The following is a 17,842-nucleotide window of genomic DNA, read 5'->3' on the forward strand; positions in this document are numbered from 1 at the left end:
TAAGTTCACATTAGCATCTCAGTCCACGGCGTGGTGCTGCGGACTTCTTTCCTTAAGCTCTGCCTACTTCCACATGCTTCCTGCGTATCTATCTTTAACATTGTGTACGCAGGGACATGCGTTGTATGCGGATGCGTCCACGTGCGTAGTTTTGACATGCCCGCCGAATGCAAGAAAATGCAACATGTTGCGTTTGGCAGCCACGTCAAAACGACGCATGCGGACACATCCACATACAACGCATGTCCCTGCGTACACAACGGTAAAGATAGGTACGCAGGACGCATGCGGAAGTAGGCGAAGCTTAAAGAAAGAAGTCCGCTGCACCACTCTGCGGACTGAAACGCTAATGTGTACCCGACCAAACAAAAGAAAGGGCCTGATGGCTACAAATAAGGATAGCCGGCTGATGGCCCTGAAAAAACAAATTTGACATTCAATGTGTCTGATCATGTCTCACATACCACATGGCCAGATAAGGTATTAAAATTATAACATTAAATTTCCTGTTGAATGTTTTTTTCACAATTAAAAGCAATGCAAGCATGCAAAAACGCAGCAAAAACACTGCATGTGAACAAAGCCCAAGGTGTGGAGGAGCAATTTTTTCCTCTTATTTATTTTGGATTACGTACAAGTTATTATCCTGGAAAGAATATTTCTTAGCATTTTTTTCTAGTCAAATCCATTTTAACTGCGGTGCTGTACGTTTTATTGTCAGTCTGTAAAAGTGGTGTAATACTCTGACCACATTGTTCTCAGCATCGGCCAGTAATTTAGAGATGCTTCCAGGGGTGTTCCCCATCCTGTTTCCATGCCATTTTAGTGCAGCTTCCATAATTTTCAGCAATTTTTAGACCCCCTCCAGACCTCTGGGGGGTGCCAGAAAAATGCTCTAGTTTCCCATTTATTTCCATTAGACCCGTTACTCGGGTAGAGTACCTGAGCATTACGATTTGCTCAACTCGAGTGACATGTACCCCAGCATTGTAGGGCTCGCTCAACAGTAGAGTTTTAACATTTTTATTTCTTTTACAGTGGGACATGGGCATTAATGGAATAACGGTGAAAGGGTGAATATAGCTTTGCTTTTTTATTTTTACTTTTTCTGAATAAATTGCTAAAAGAGGGTGGGGAGTTTTAATTTAAAATAAAGGACTCTGTGTCTTTCTTTCAATTAAAGGACTTTATTCTTTCTGAATATTTTTTACGATTTGACTGTGGGGTTAGTAATGGGGGTGTCTTACAGACACCTCTGCATTACTAACTTCTGGGCTTGATGTCAGCCGCCATAAAATAGATGACATCAACCCCAAACCTTTTACCCCACTTGCCAGCACACCAGGGAAAGTGGGATTAGCCGGTGAAAGAACCAGAATTAGCACATCTAATAGATGCACTATTTTGGGGCTGCTGCAGACTGCTATTTTTAGGCTGGGTCGCTCCAATATCCGTGGCCAATTCCCTGTCTGAGAATACCAGCCTCCACCTGTCTGCTTTAGCTTGACTGGTTGTCAAAACTTTGGGACTCCACTCCGTTTTTTTAAATTATTTATTTAAATAATTAAAAAATATGGTGTGGTGAGTGATCCCTCTATTTTTTTTATAACCGACCAATATACAGCTGACAGCTGGGGGTTGCAGCTGCAGCTGTTAAACTGTAAAGCGCTGTGAAATATGTCGGCGCTATATAAATAAAGATTATTATTATTATTATTATTTTGCCTGCACTGGATATCATAAATAGAAAAAAAACATGTCATCTTTAATTATGATTTATGTATTTATTGCACAGCTGCCAGCTGATGAATACTCTCATCAGCTTTGCCAGGTTCTCGCTGCTAACAGCGAGAGCAGGTGTAGGACGATGAGATTAGTACTCTCATCAGCCAACGCCTGTGACCAGCGGTCACTTTTTTACTGCTGGACAGAACTGCTGGCTCACATGCTGTCATCTGACAGCGTGGAAACAGCAGCATTCTGACTGGTGGTAACTTACCGCTGATGAGAGCCGCCGGTGTTTCTTGCACTATCACACAGATGACAGCTTGGGAAACAGCTGATGTTTGGATTGCCCAGCCCGAACAGTAACACGGGCTTCCTAGTACGTGTTCGGGGTCCGTGAACGGACACTAGGTGTTTGGTACGGGCCCCAAACCTTACTGTCTCTAGTCTATACTAGCTTTGCACATCTAGAGGCTGACGTTTTTGCCCATTTTGCTTTGAAAGCTAGCTATAGCTCAGTGAAATTGGATGGAGACATCTGTGAGCAGCAATTTTCAAGTCTTGTCACAGATTCTCAGTGAGATTTAGGTCTGGCCTGTGACTGGACCATTTACACACCTGAATATGCTTTGATCTAAACTATCCATTGTAGGTCTGGCAGTACAGGTCCTTCTCAAAAAATTAGCATATAGTGTTAAATTTCATTATTTACCATAATGTAATGATTACAATTAAACTTTCATATATTATAGATTCATTATCCACCAACTGAAATTTGTCAGGTCTTTTATTGTTTTAATACTGATGATTTTGGCATACAACTCCTGATAACCCAAAAAACCTGTCTCAATAAATTAGCATATTTCACCCGGCCAATCAAATAAAAGTGTTTTTTAATAACAAACAAAAAAACCATCAAATAATAATGTTCAGTTATGCACTCAATACTTGGTCGGGAATCCTTTGGCAGAAATGACTGCTTCAATGCGGCGTGGCATGGAGGCAATCAGCCTGTGACACTGCTGAGATGTTATGGAGGCCCAGGATGCTTCAATAGCGGCCTTAAGCTCATCCAGAGTGTTGGGTCTTGCGTCTCTCAACTTTCTCTTCACAATATCCCACAGATTCTCTATGGGGTTCAGGTCAGGAGAGTTGGCAGGCCAATTGAGCACAGTAATACCATGGTCAGTAAACCATTTACCAGTGGTTTTGGCACTGTGAGCAGGTGCCAGGTCGTGCTGAAAAATGAAATCTTCATCTCCATAAAGCATTTCAGCCGATGGAAGCATGAAGTGCTCCAAAATCTCCTGATAGCTAGCTGCATTGACCCTGCCCTTGATGAAACACAGTGGACCAACACCAGCAGCTGACATGGCACCCCACACCATCACTGACTGTGGGTACTTGACACTGGACTTCAGGCATTTTGGCATTTCCTTCTCCCCAGTCTTCCTCCAGACTCTGGCACCTTGATTTCTGAATGACATGCAAAATTTGCTTTCATCAGAAAAAAGTACTTGGGACCACTTAGCAACAGTCCAGTGCTGCTTCTCTGTAGCCCAGGTCAGGCGCTTCTGCCGCTGTTTATGGTTCAAAAGTGGCTTTACCTGGGGAATGCGGCACCTGTAGCCCATTTCCTGCACACGCCTGTGCACGGTGGCTCTGGATGTTTCCACACCAGACTCAGTCCACTGCTTCCTCAGGTTCCCCAAGGTCTGGAATCGGTCCTTCTCCACAATCTTCCTCAGGGTCCGGTCACCTCTTCTCGTTGTACAGCATTTTCTGCCACATTGTTTCCTTCCAACAGACTTACCATTGAGGTGCCTTGATACAGCACTCTGGGAACAGCCTATTTGTTGAGAAATTTCTTTCTGGGTCTTACCCTCTTGCTTGAGGGTGTCAATGATGGCCTTCTTGACATCTGTCAGGTCGCTAGTCTTACCCATGATGGGGGTTTTGAGTAATGAACCAGGCAGGGAGTTTTTAAAAGCCTCAGGTATCTTTTGCATGTGTTTAGAGTTAATTAGTTGATTCAGAAGATTAGGGTAATAGGTCGTTTAGAGAACCTTTTCTTGATATGCTAATTTATTGAGACAGGTTTTTTGGGTTATCAGGAGCTGTATGCCAAAATCATCGGTATTAAAACAATAAAAGACCTGACAAATTTCAGTTGGTGGATAATGAATCTATAATATATGAAAGTTTAATTGTAATCATTACATTATGGTAAATAATGAAATTTAACACTATATGCTAATTTTTTGAGAAGGACCTGTATGTTTGGAGTCGTTGTCTTGCTGGAAAGTGAAAAAAAATAAAAAAAATTGCTTTTTCATTGAACATTTTTACATTTTGTTTTATGAACTATGCAAAGGAAATGAAAACAACTTTTGTTAGTAGTAATTATAATTGAAAGGTATAAAAATGACATATTCACTCATAGGAAAAGTTTTGCCATATTTTATTGAATTTCATTTATATTAAATTAAAAATATATTTCTGACAGATTCATTTAACAAAAATGCAGAACAGGTTTCAAATTGTTCAGCTGGGATGGCATGGGTGGCATGACAATAAAACAAAATAATGCTGGACTACAGTCCGGAGAAAGACTATAGCCTAATGTATGAGAACAATGTAATGCACGAATGCATACTTTCCAGAGACCCAATATGCTCACAAAATCTCTGCTTTTTCACAGATGGTTGAGTCTGTTTGAAGTTTCAGGGGTCACAGGCCGCTCAGCGGGAGTTTAAACATTATGCTATTAAGTAGCTGCAGTTCATCCAGTAATTGCATCCCATTATTTCACACAAATCTGTGACCTGATATCTTAACCTAAACTGCTTCTTGTTCAACTTTTTTCTCTGTTGATAGTCTCCAACAATGCACTTGAGGCCACTGCAAGGTTAATCTAGTGCTAACCCTTGGGAATAACTGTTTGTGTAAAAAGTGAGAGTTCCCAAATGATAACCACCTTCAAGCATTATACAGAAGTAACAGGTCTGACATAGTCATTTATCGCTTTGGGGCTGTGCATATAGTATTTGTGCATCATGACGACTCTTTTGTCCTAATGAATATATTATATCAGAATGAATTGTACTAAATCTTATACATCTGCTCATCTCAACCTTGTTACCTCAGGAGTTGTCTTATTTAAAGGGAATCTGTCACCAGGTTTTTGCTACCTCATCTGAGAGCAGGATAATATAGGAAAAGAGACGCTGATTCCAGAGATGTATCACTTAGTTTACTGGGTGCAGCAGTTGTGACACATTCAGAGTTTCTAGATGTAGCATGTAGGGAAGCTGAGAAAGCTAACCCCGCCTGCACCACAGCTTTCTGTGTACATTGTCTAATGACAGTGAGCTGCTTATCAGAGGAGGAGGCGTGGTCGGACCAATGCATACATGCACTGTGGTCACGCCAATGATATATGATAATCTCTTAGTGATAAAACCTGCATTATAGGTAAACAAGTGCACTCAGCCTAATAAATGACACATCACTGAATTCAGTGTCTCAGCTGCTACCTCATATTGTCCACAAATTATATAAAAAACCTGATGACAGATTTTCTTTAAGACTTGCAATGAGTACTGGTCTGATTATTGCAAACAGCAAAAAATCTCCTTAAACTGATAAGAATTAATGAAGGATTTTGAAAGGAAGAAAGTAAAAGGATGATACCAAATTTAGCGCTTATTTGTTTAAATTGTGCCTCCTGTGATACAAAAAATGGCGGAGCTTGTGATCTGCTTTGTTGCTTGGAATTCTGTCTCCAGTAGTGCACAATCACATTATCTTCTATAGCACTAAAGACAGAACCCTAGACCCCAAAAAATGTCCCTGTAACTTCAAACAGATAATGCACTATAGTCAATGACTTATAATATGCTACCTTTACCCCTTGTGCTGCAGTATAAAGCATCAGCAATGCATTGTTCAGTTATGATCTTCTGGACAATATGTAGGTTAACCTCTAATGACCATTGGAATTAGAACTGTGCTACATGACGGCCAATTCTATGCCAATGAAGCTAAAATACTAAAATAATCATGTTTGTAAATCAACGTAAAGAAAAGTTTATGGTTCTTGGGAAGTCCAAAAAACAGATGCTAGAAAGCTATTTAATGTCAGGAGCCAAGCAAATATCTCTCTAAAGCCGGGGTCAGACTAGCGTATGGCATCCATTGTGAGAGCATCGGATGCGATATGCTGATGACCCTCGGCTCCTGCTCTGCTGCGACCGGGAGCCAAGTGTCATGTGTCTGTGCTCCGAGCCTCTCGTACAGGGAGGATCGGAGCACAGCTGTGGAGGAGAAGGAGAAATGAATTTCTCCATCTCCTCCATTGCCGGCGTCGGCATATATTGCACATGATGATATCCGAGTGATGTACGTTGTCTCACTTGCACCCATAGACTTATATGGGTGCGAGTGAGCCGAGACTCGGCCGAGAGTCGGTGACAATCGCAGCATGCTGCCATTTAACTCGCACGTTGAAAACAGCAGAGAAAAAAACACTGATGTGAGCTGCCCCATAGATGAATACTGGTCCGAGTGCTATACGATGTTTTATCGCATAGCACTAATCTGTATTCATCGCTAGTGTGACCCCGGCCTAATTTTTGACTTCCTGGACATAGAGTTAAATTGTAGTGATAAAGTTTTAAATAAATGTAATTTAGATTTTGGAGTCCATATTGTAAAGTGTTAGATATTCAACAAAAATGAAAAGTATTCTGCTGGTGTCGAGCGTACTTAATTATGTATGAAATATTAGGCTGTACTGCAAAAGGCAATTTGATAATGTCCTTGTAGGCATCTCTAGACATATTGATTCCACTTTGATAAAGGATATGCTGGACATATGTGTATTTTACTTTACTATGCTATATATATATGCTCTGTTGGTGAATTTGGGTTAGCGGAAAACATACTGGTCCTTTTCATCCAATATTTACTTTTCTTCTGTAAAGTTCTATAAAATAATTTGTCTGCAATACCCCAATAGATGATAATGAGAAAATCCAAGCAACATGATCTGCTGTGTTAGAAGATATGTTCTGAAATCTTGGTCTACCACTGATTTCATGAACAAAAGGGCTCTATAGAACGTCATCCCCTTGCATTTTGTAGAGATTTCTGAAATCTGGCACAAACCATTGAAGGTGTGTTCTGAGTGTTTTTTCAGAAGATCATTTGGACATGGTTTCCCATAAGCCAAACTGCATATTAACTTAAAGGGATTAGCTAATCGTAGGCCATCAGTCACTCTATATGACTGCAGAGTTGTGACTCAATGCATCACGCACATTTCGCACTGTTAGAATTCTCCAGTGCTGGCACCAGAAGCAGGTGGTCATGTGACCCCAAGTATGAGATTTGCATACTTCCAGCCAGATTCCGACATGACTTGTCCAGCCTTGGTCAATACACTCGCATTGAGTGAGGATGCGCCCATCCATTTAGCACATGAATGTAATGGACTCTCCAGTGTGGGAAGTATGTGATTTGCATACATACAGTCACATGCCAAATAGAGAGGCGCAGCCTCAATGAGTGCAAGTGTATTGATCGAGGCTGGACAAGACTAGTCAGAATGTGGCTGGAAGTATGCAAATTGCCCACTCCTGGCCTGGCACTGCCGAATCCTCACAGCACATGTAATGTAAGGATTCACAAATCTGCAGTCACATAGAGTGACTGCATACTTGTAGCCTAATGCATTAATATATGACTACTGGGAAAAGTGCTCCTTTGGAAAAAAAAAAGACTAGTTGTACTAATTGTAGCCATAAAAATATTAAAATGTATCTTAAAGATTACATATGTTTAGGTTTTTTTTTCATTTTGGCTCTTGGTTACAGATACTACGGATTGGTAGACTTCTGTTGAGCCTGTGCACCACTCTGTTTGTACGATTATGCAGGAGCTCAGTACATCTACCTGATGTCCATCATGGATCAAAGCAGTTTCCGAGTGATTGGTGAGGGTCTCTGGATGGTGATGGTGTCTCAACATTTAAAGATAAATGACAGAGCAATGCATTATTGAGTTAATAAAGCAGCACTGGGATTAATGGACTGAAGCAGAAATCCCCAAGTAATGGTTCTTAGTCTACCTGATTTTAGGGTCTCCTAATATAGACAGGACATCTACCACAGCCAAAGAGAGTTCTGCAGTGATGTCACTAACAGTCGTGTTTGGTTGGTGATGGCCTAAAGAATTTGATCAGGAGATCTGTAGGATGTCCTAATATTTGTGGATTGTGTATATTAATTCCCAAGGACCCTATCACAAGTAAATAAAAAACAAAGTATATAATCAGTACGCAGCACTCACGGCTGCCTTAAACTGCACTCATACAATACATTAGCAATGGATCAAAATCACAACAAGTACAACATTAATCAAAACTCCCTCACATAAAACTACAACATAAAGAATAAAAACAGAAGAAATAATACTATATAAAAAAGTCAAACAGAACCTTCATGTCTCTTCTTCTGTCAAGAGGATGCTTTGGGTGACGCATTGCTCCTTGGCAGGAAAGAGGCTTACGTGCGGGGGCAAGGAACAGTCCTTCATTGTAAAAATACACAAACCAAGGGGGATTTCTGAGCAAAAGAACAGCAAAGTTCACGCATGTGAGGAATAATCAAAGCAAGTGCAGGAAATAAGCCACGGCAACAGAATCACAAGTAATGTAAAAAATGATACCAAGTGTGAGCAAAAAAAAAAAAAGCCTAAAATTAAAATTGAATATACAGGAATTTAAACCACCAGCTGTACATAAATATATACAAATGAACTCAAAAGAGAGCAGCTACGTTCCAAAGGAAGATGTCTTGTAAATGGAGAAAGTTCCCACCCTTATGTACAAATGCAACTGGCTGCATCTCTGACAAGCTATAAAAATACTATTCACATTTTCTTAGTAACATACAGTTGTGTTTTTTTTTCATTTTTTAAAATATTTTAAAGGTTTATGGCAGCTGAATATAAGAGCAGAGGATACTAAACATGCAATACAGATTAGACAGCTCAATTGTAATAAACTCAAGGTCAAATGAAGATTGATTGGACAATAAAGTTCATTGCTACGATGCAATTTAAGACTAGAAAAGAAAGTGGCACAAAAATGTGTATATTAGAAAGTCTTAGGTGTGTGCCTAGTATTTCCCTTCTGTAGATGACCATATTCTCCTTTAGAAGCAACTCTTCTTGGGTCAGTACTAGAGTTGATGCAAATCGACATGCACGTCCTAGTCCACTGGCCACATTGATAATCTGTTGCTGATTGACAAGAGTTGAAAAACTGCCCATTATCAAATGGCATTAGTGGCTCTTCTTCTGTTTAGCTGTCCTTGCACAACATCAGCATTGCATATTTGAGCATGCTCCAGGTTGCCTAATCAAAAGATGCTGTCATGTAAAAGATGGTTCCCTTGTTCTCTTTATGAGGTCAAATTGCGACAGACCACTGTCATGGCCGATGAACTGGGACAAGAAAATTGATTCACACCAACTTTAAATACCTTCTTCACAAAGCATGGTATTAAGGCAATGTTCCCCAACTCCACTACTCTTGAGTCACCAGTAGTGATGAGCAAGTGTACTCCTTACTTGAGTTTTCCAAGCATGCTCGAGTATTCTCCGAGTATTTTGGGTGTGCTCTTAGATTATGTTTGTGTCCCCACTGCTGCATGATTTGCGGCTGTTAGACAACCTGAACACATGCAGGGATTGCCTGTTTGTTAGGGAATCCCCACATGTATTCGGGCTGTCTAGCAGCCACAAATCATGCAGCAGTGGGGACACAAACATAATCTACGAGCACGCCCAAAATACTCGGAGAACTCCCGAGCATGTTCAGAAAACTCGAGTAACGAGTACACTCGCTCATCACTAGTCACCAGCAGATCATCTTTTCAGGATTTCCTTAGTATTGTACAGGAGATAATTCCATCACCTGTGCAATCTGCTAGTGGCTCATGAGAATGACTAGAGTTGGGGAACACTGCAATGGGGCATGTCACAATTTTAAATTTTTGGAACATTGAAATCTCTGTATGTCTCATTATGAAGGCATCCAAACCTACAGTTTATACATTTTTATAGGTGCTGTATTACACATCTGTATTGTATAGCCATGTGTAGGAGATATAACATAGTACATCATGCAACCTTCTCTGCTATATATCTGTTATTGCTCTTAGAGGTGGGTTGTGCTTGCACCAAACCACTTTTCCATCTAGAATTGACCCTTTTAAGTAAATTGGTTGTCCATCTTATTATAACAAAATGTCGGGAACATTATGTATTAGGCCGTGTGCACACATTGCATTTTTTTCACGTTTTTACACTATAAAAAAGCATAAAAAGCGCATACATTATGCATCCCATCATTTAGAATGCATTCCGCAATTTTTGTGCAAATGATGCATTTTTTTTTCCACAAGCAAAAAACGCATCGCGGTAAAAAACGCAGCATGATCATTAATTTTGCGGATTTTTCGCATTTTTCCACTATTGAATGCATTGGGAAGACCCGGAAAAAAATGTGCCAAAACAGCAAAAAAAAGCATCAAAAACGTGAAAAAAACACATGCGGTTTTCTTGCAGAAAATGTCCGGTTTTGCTCAGGAAATTTCTGCAGGAAATCTTGAACGTGTGCACATAGCCTTAGGGTTCTTCTCCTGCACTTTATAGTACAACTTTCTTTACACACTGCTCTGATCTACTTTTTTTTAATCAAAATGGCAGTTAATGAAGGAGCATGTGACCAGATCTGGTTATCAACTTCCTCCAATTGAAAAATAGCTTTCTCATGCGCAGAGTTCTTCAATTAGATGAGGCTGATGGACAGGTCTGGTAGCATGACTTCTCATCAGATAAAATTAAAAGAAACACATACCTCTGGGATACTCGTCTATATTAAACTTGTCTGTCACATGACTACTGCAGCCAATCAACAGCCACTGATCGTATGCAGCCTTCACACTTCCAACAGACAGAACAATCTTAGGAGGATCTAGAGTGAATGATTATTTGGACAATCATTTGCTCCAGTCTCTATTATTGTTGGAAACACATTCCCTGTTCACACTGGGAGGATGTGCACTATCGACCAATGATATTTTTAGGTCTGCATTAAATATGTGATCAATGACAAACAAGCGCTGAGTCGCTTCATGTCTTGGTCTACAGACATTTGCTCTGACGATTATCGTCCTATGTAAGAAACCCTTAACAGAGACCAAGTATAGAAACATTGAAGCATACACTGCTTTAAGTAAATGTTGATGGCCATAAAACTGAGATATTGAAATGATAAATCTTATTAAAGATTGGTTAGAGAATATAACGACTTGCAAGTACGGACACGCTACTGATATGGAAAGGTTAGGAAATCTGATCAAAGGGAAAATATAAAACAATGGAGCGTTAAAATTAAGATGATTAAAATCTGAAATCTCATTATGCGCCTCTTAAAACAGCAATCAAAAGAAGAAGTGATGTATCTGGTTTATGTATTAATGCTTTAAAGGAGGAAAAATTCCGGCAATTTGACAGCAGCAACTTCTACTCAGTATATCGGCATCAAAGGTAAATCTGTGCATACTCTCAGAAAATCAATCATTTTCTGATGGCACAGCTGTATGTACTTCATTTATGGACTGTAAGAATAGTGAGGATAATTAATCAGACCTTAGAGAGACATATGCTAAAAAACAAACAGCTCCTCATACTACAAGATTAGTGTGAGGTTGATCAGTGTTCTGTACAGCTTGTTTGGCAGAATCCTAGCAATCATTTCCTCAAATTAAAGATTAAAAGTGTGCCAAATAAGGAGAGTCTGGTGAGACCTCGGGGCAGGGTATCAACATTAAAAGGGTTGTCTATACCACTGCCTGAGTCCTCCTCTGGTCTCCTGCTTACTCTATTGACAAGGACATTGCGAGAACACTGTATGTAGACTATTACTGGCCACAGCGATGGCCCATTGGTCATTGATGCAGCCATTTAGTGGCTTCAGCAGTCATGCGCTGTCCATGCTGGAAAAGGCGGTGGGAGGCAAGCAGGAGACATAATGGACCAGCAACAGGGGATCGGTACATGAATATATTTTTGTTTGTTTTTTTACATCACAATAGACTTAGAATGAAAAATAAGTGGAAATCCCATTTAACGCTTAGTTGATAACTTAATGTAAATTGTTTGAACACACTATATGGACTTGTGCAAATGACCGTATTTTTGGTCCTAGTGCGATCCGACAAAACATCAGATCTCACTCGGACCAATGTTATTCTATGGGGCAGTGCACATGCCTGATTTTTCTTCGGACCAAGGCGGTCCAAGGAAAAAATCGCAGCATACTCGAGTTTGATCCTACATTCGAATGCAAGTCAATAAGTGAATGGGAAACATTGGACTGCATTCTGATGACATCGGAGTGCAGTTCAATTTCCAGAGACTGACACAATGGAGAAGATGGAGATTTTTTTTCTCTATCTTCTCTCCTCATCCAAGAGAATTGGATCACAATATGCTCACACTCTGGTCAAAGTTTGATCACAGTATGATTTGCATTATTGACCTGATTCTCTCAAATGAGAGAATACACTGGTGTGACTCTATACTAAAGATGTATCGTTTACATATAAGTACTGTATAATTCAGATAAGTATTTCTGTAACCCTGACATAGTGGTTTCCTTACTTTTGGGAAGAATGAGTACTTGGTCTGTTCTGGCCATGAGTGTAGATGTGACAGGTATGGGATATATATTGAAGATAAGTCCTTTGCTTTCATATTTAGCTGCCATTACATTAGAATTGCTCTGTCAATCTCACACATGGAAGATTGTGCAACAGTATTGGACTGCAAAATCTTCTTCAGGTTGTGGGATTTTCGACCCATTTTGCAGCAGAACTACTAAATGCTACATAATGAATAGCTGCACTACATAGACACCTTCTGTGGTTCAGTTTGTGTTCACTGTGGTGCTGCTGACCACACATACAATTAGTTGGATACAATGCACATACTGTTAAGAGTCCATTAAAGTTCGCACTTTCAGAGAGTTACATGATGAACATGATAAACACAGAAATGCAGGTCAACACTTCTGAAAAATAACCTCCAAGCCTACTCGCAAGAAATCTAGTAGCAGTGAATAAGACCTTCCTTGTGATATATGACATTAAGCAATTGGCAGTGTTAATGAAGAATATTTTATGCTCCTTAGACGTCAAACTTGGAAACCATGATTTGGCACTCATTTTCTTGCATTTCTTGACTTCAGTATCAAAAGTCCAGATTTCCATACAAAGTGCTCCAGATGATTCCTGCAGTTCCATTACAAACTGCTATGTACAACGTACACGTTTCACTAAGCAACGATTTACTTGTGGCATTTCTTTCAATTAAGAGCTAAATATCAAGTCCATTTCTAGGTTCGCTTCCATTCATTTCTTCTTATTTATTTAAAATCCATGGAATTATATAACAAAATGTCCACAATGCATGAAATCCATCATTCACTGCTATGAATCGCTGGCTTTTGAAAGGGGTCAATATCAAACTGTACAGAAATGTTATCGTAGTCTGAAATATCGCATTCCTCTTCAATGTTGTCAATTGGCAAATTCAACATTCGGAAGCATCCAATTTGAAAATCACATAGATCAGCTTATACGTATTTGATTTTCATAGCTTCATTATAATACTGTGGTGATTTATACAATCTCAAGGACATGTGCTCACTATTCAGGAAAATAAAAACTACCTTGATCTTAAATTCAATAAACAAAGTAAGAAAAGTGAAGACAAACGCGTAAGAAACAATAATGATATAATCTCTGCTTTTGAGCAAATATTTCTTCTAAATTAAAGTCCACATACAATATATTGTGAGAAGAAAATGAATACACTAAAATCCATCATTGTAGCTTTGTTCTTGTTTGCAGGGTTTCTGTAGTTCCCGTAAGGAATAAGATCACACTGGAAGCAGCACAACATCTAGGATCAGTCTACCAAACACTACCGATAACGAAATCTCACAAATCAGTTGTCTGAAAAGGAAACATGGTCTGAAAACAAAATGTGAAGACAAGCATTGGCATGTAACATATGCATCATCTCTTAAAGACTACTTATTAATTAGAAAAACTCTTTTGACGTGCTGTAGCGACATGTCAAAAGTTTTGATTGGAGAGAGTCTTAGTGCTAAGACCTCCTCTCTGATCGCTAAAAGAAAGGGACACAAATGCTTAACTGAGCACTGCACCTGATCATTTTTTCTCTTCACATAGAGCCAAATGAGCAGTTTATGGAATAGTATATGCTCTACTGCTAGCTCCATTCTCCGAGAAGAGATGATCTGAACCAAATTGCCACGGTGCTTAGCTAATCACTCTTTTCCTCTTTGATATACTGCACCCCTACTATCAAAACATTTGACATGTAACCATAGTATGTGAAAATAATTTGATACTGATAGGTACCCTTTAAATCTGAAAACTCAAGCTGCAGGAAGACCTTGGAGAGTTTTTACATCTGAGTACCTAACATCCATGGACAGGAAATAGCATGACATGAGTAGTCAACCCTCCAAAATAATTTTATGTGCAATGTGTCTACTCTTGAATTCAAAACCTGCCATTTGTGACCCTAACCCTCTTATCATTGTCACTCATATTCTGTCTAACCCGTTACATTATATATTATTTTATAGCTTATAGTCATAACATTTTCCAGTTAATTTCTTAGTTACAAATAATTTGCATTTCTTTTGACATTTTCAGAGTCTTTTTTTTTGTGTACATCATTTGATTCTGCTGGTTGCCTCCATATTGCTTCATTCGAAATAAAAAATGTATAACATAAAAAAAAAAAAAAATCAAAACAAAACTATACAATAGTCTTTAAAAGACAAAGAGAACACCTTAAGTGCAAAACTGACTTTAGTCTGCAATTCCCTGCTGCATTATATTTTCCTTACAGTCCATCTGTAGAGCTTCCCACCGGCTTGGACACCCCAGTTATCGTGGTGGACATCGTATTGACCAGTCTACTGTATCTTAGTTGCTTTAAGTCCTGAAATCAAACATATGGCTCCAAACACTGGTAATATCACCCTTAAGCAAGTCACCAAAAGGAAAGTTAAGGAATTTTGTCCATATTATTTTCTGTAATCCTCCAGAAAGTTTTTGTTGGTGCTGTTTTTTTTTTTTAAATGAATAGTATTGTGGAGTAGATTTGTTTAAAGTGAAAAACAGAATGGAGGACACAAAAATGTGACTTCATGGTATTGAGGGCATAAATTAAAGTAATTATGTTTAAAGGGATTACGGCTTTTATTTCTCATCTAAGTGCTCCATGTCTTATAAGACATTATCAGTTGACTTTATAGTCTAAACTTGTGTACAAGACCATGGTCAAAGGACTTATATACTGACACAACCGGGCATGTCTTGATTCTGAACTATTATAAAAGTGATCATTAAACCAGGTAAGTCAGATATTACCTTTCTAGTTGACTTCAGTCCGCAAAGACTGTCAATCATGTTATCTTGTATGCTGTCAGACAGACGGCAACATAATCACCACTTACTCATTAGCTAAAATACTCTGCTAATATACTATAGCCCAGGCCATACCATAACAAATATTCTCACCTTTTAAGAAAAATACGAACTCTAGAATATGCAAACCTAACTTTAAAAACAAAACCTACAGTTATTTCAACTTTTATGCCCAAATATACTAGCAAAATGAATCATGTCTCCTCAGTTGTAATTTCCAGACAGTCAATGTGATGTTCTGCCGAGAAAAAAGATTTGTTTGAACAGTTGAGTTTATGTCAATGGTAAGGTATAACCATAAAAATAAATGAATTTTAATTTGGTTCTTGGAATACTGATTTGAGCTTGTAAAAACAGTACAGTGTCTGCAAAATGGAAACGCAAAAAAATGGTTTGATCATTTGTTATAGCTCCATGGATCACCCAACGGTTTCTTCCAGTGCCTGGTCATCTGGTGACAAATTTCCAATAACGAAGGAGCTGCCGGTCAGGAGCGAACATTGTCAAGTGCTCTCTTTAATAAATAATAATAAAATAACCTAGCGCATTCTGTTACCTTCTGTTGGGAGGGATCTGGCATTGAGAGGAAGCACACCTGAGGAATATAGGTGGCTATAAGAGTAGGAGGGCTCAAGGACATTATGTCATGGGTTTTCCCCAATAACAATAATACTGAAAAGTCTACACAACAGTGTTCCGGTGCCTGTAAGGTGGAGGGGGAAGGACAGTGCCTGGCTTCAGAGTGAACTCGGTCAGGTATTCTGGATTTTCTGCAACTACAGGTCTGATCCGTCCATTTTGCTTATAAAAGTATTTTGTGCTGTATTCATGCAGATAATCTGGGTGTTGAACGGTGCTCCTGGGAGGCAAGCTGTGATTCCAGTACTCTGGGTTGTCGAATGCCTTCTTGGCTTTTTCTGGCACAGTTAGTCCATTGTTTTTCATGAATTCAGCATTTTCCTTAGGCTTGCCATAAGAGTTAAAGTAAAGATGCTCATTGACATATTCATCCTCTGTTTTTGGCTGCCCACTGGGTCCATTGTGATATTCAGGGTTATCCAGAGCTTGGAGATCACCATTTTTTCTTCTGGAGACAAAAGGATTCTCTTCCACAGGACTTAAGTAATCTAAAAAAAAAAGATAAAAGATAAATGTATTTGTATTTTTGATATCATGTACGCTAATTGATATAATAAAAACTCTCTGATTTTAGCAATTTTGAATTAAAGCAAACTTGTCAGCATGGTTTTGCTATGTAATCTGATGAAACATGCATTGGGTTGGCCGGGCACTCGGAGTCCCCCTCTACTTTAGTCGGTACCATGCATTTGACCAAGCTGTAAAATTATTTACGTTAAATGATATTTTGGCTGCTTTTCTTTGCTTTGTGTGATTCCAGTCACCACTTTATATAGGTTGGAAGGTTGGATGTCTAAAATTACTTTATTTATGCTTTTTGATTAAAGCTGGCACCAATACATACAGTTGAAACCATAAGTTTACATACACTATATAAAAAGACACATATGCATGTTTTTCTCGATATCTGACATGAAGTCAGAATAAACCTTTCCCGTTTTAGGTATATTAGGATTACCATAATTATTAATATTTGCCAAATACCAAAATAATGAGAGAGAGAGACAATGTTTATAGCATTTTTATTACTTGCTGCAAAGTCAAAAGTTTACATACATTTAATTAGTATTTGGTACCATTACAAAATAACTGAATGACTTGGGTCAGATGTTTGGGATCTCCTTCCACAAACTTCTCACAATAGTTGGCCGGAATTTGGGCCCATTCCCAAAATCAGGGCTTTGTGATGGCCACTCCAAAACATTGACTTTCTTATTCTTAAGCCACTTTGTTTCAATTTTGGCAATATGTTTTGCCATCATCTTCACAAGGTCTTTTGCTTTTGTCCTTGCGTTGATATGCACATGTCGGACCAAAGCACTTTCATCTCTGGGAACCCGTCTCCTTCCTGAGCGGTATGACGGCTGGACATTCACATCTTGTTTGTACTTGTGCATAATTATTTGTACAGATAAACAAGACACATTCAGGTATCTTGAAATTGTACCTTAGGATGAGCCAGACTTGTGCAAGTCCACAATTCTCTTCTTGATATCCTGGCTGATTTCTTTAGACTTTCCCATGAAGCAGTGTGTTTCAGGTGTGCATTAAAATACATCCACAGGTGGGTCTCCTACCAGAAGCTTCCAAATACATGACATCATCATATGGGCAGTCCAGAGTTGTTTAACAGGATAGTAATAATAGTGTATGTAAACTTTTGACTTTGCAGTAACTAATAAAAATGCCTTTAAACATTCTCTCTCTCATTATTCTGGCATTTGGCAAATATTAATAATTATGGTAATCCAAATTGACCTAAAACGGGAAAGGTTTATTCTGATTTCTTGTCAGATATTGAGAAAAACACGCATATGTGTCTTTTTATATGGTGTATGTAAACTTCTGGCTTCATATATATATATATATATATATAT

At 38.9% G+C, this 17,842-nt stretch overlaps 1 protein-coding gene across 2 annotated transcripts in view; it reads right to left on the bottom strand.

Annotated features, from left to right (window-relative positions):
- Positions 1-4,169: 4,169 nt before the first annotated feature.
- The window catches only part of ERBB4 (erb-b2 receptor tyrosine kinase 4), a 1,241,858-nt gene continuing 1,228,185 nt past the window's right edge, over positions 4,170-17,842 (bottom strand). For both annotated transcript variants that reach the window (XM_077272252.1, XM_077272251.1), the window contains one exon: positions 4,170-16,453. In XM_077272252.1, coding sequence (XP_077128367.1) covers positions 16,008-16,453 — 446 coding nt within the window. In that variant the 3' untranslated portion in view covers positions 4,170-16,007. The remainder of the gene's footprint in view (positions 16,454-17,842) is intronic.

Source organism: Ranitomeya variabilis, chromosome 7 (assembly GCF_051348905.1).
Source record: "Ranitomeya variabilis isolate aRanVar5 chromosome 7, aRanVar5.hap1, whole genome shotgun sequence".
Lineage (NCBI taxonomy): Eukaryota > Metazoa > Chordata > Amphibia > Anura > Dendrobatidae > Ranitomeya > Ranitomeya variabilis.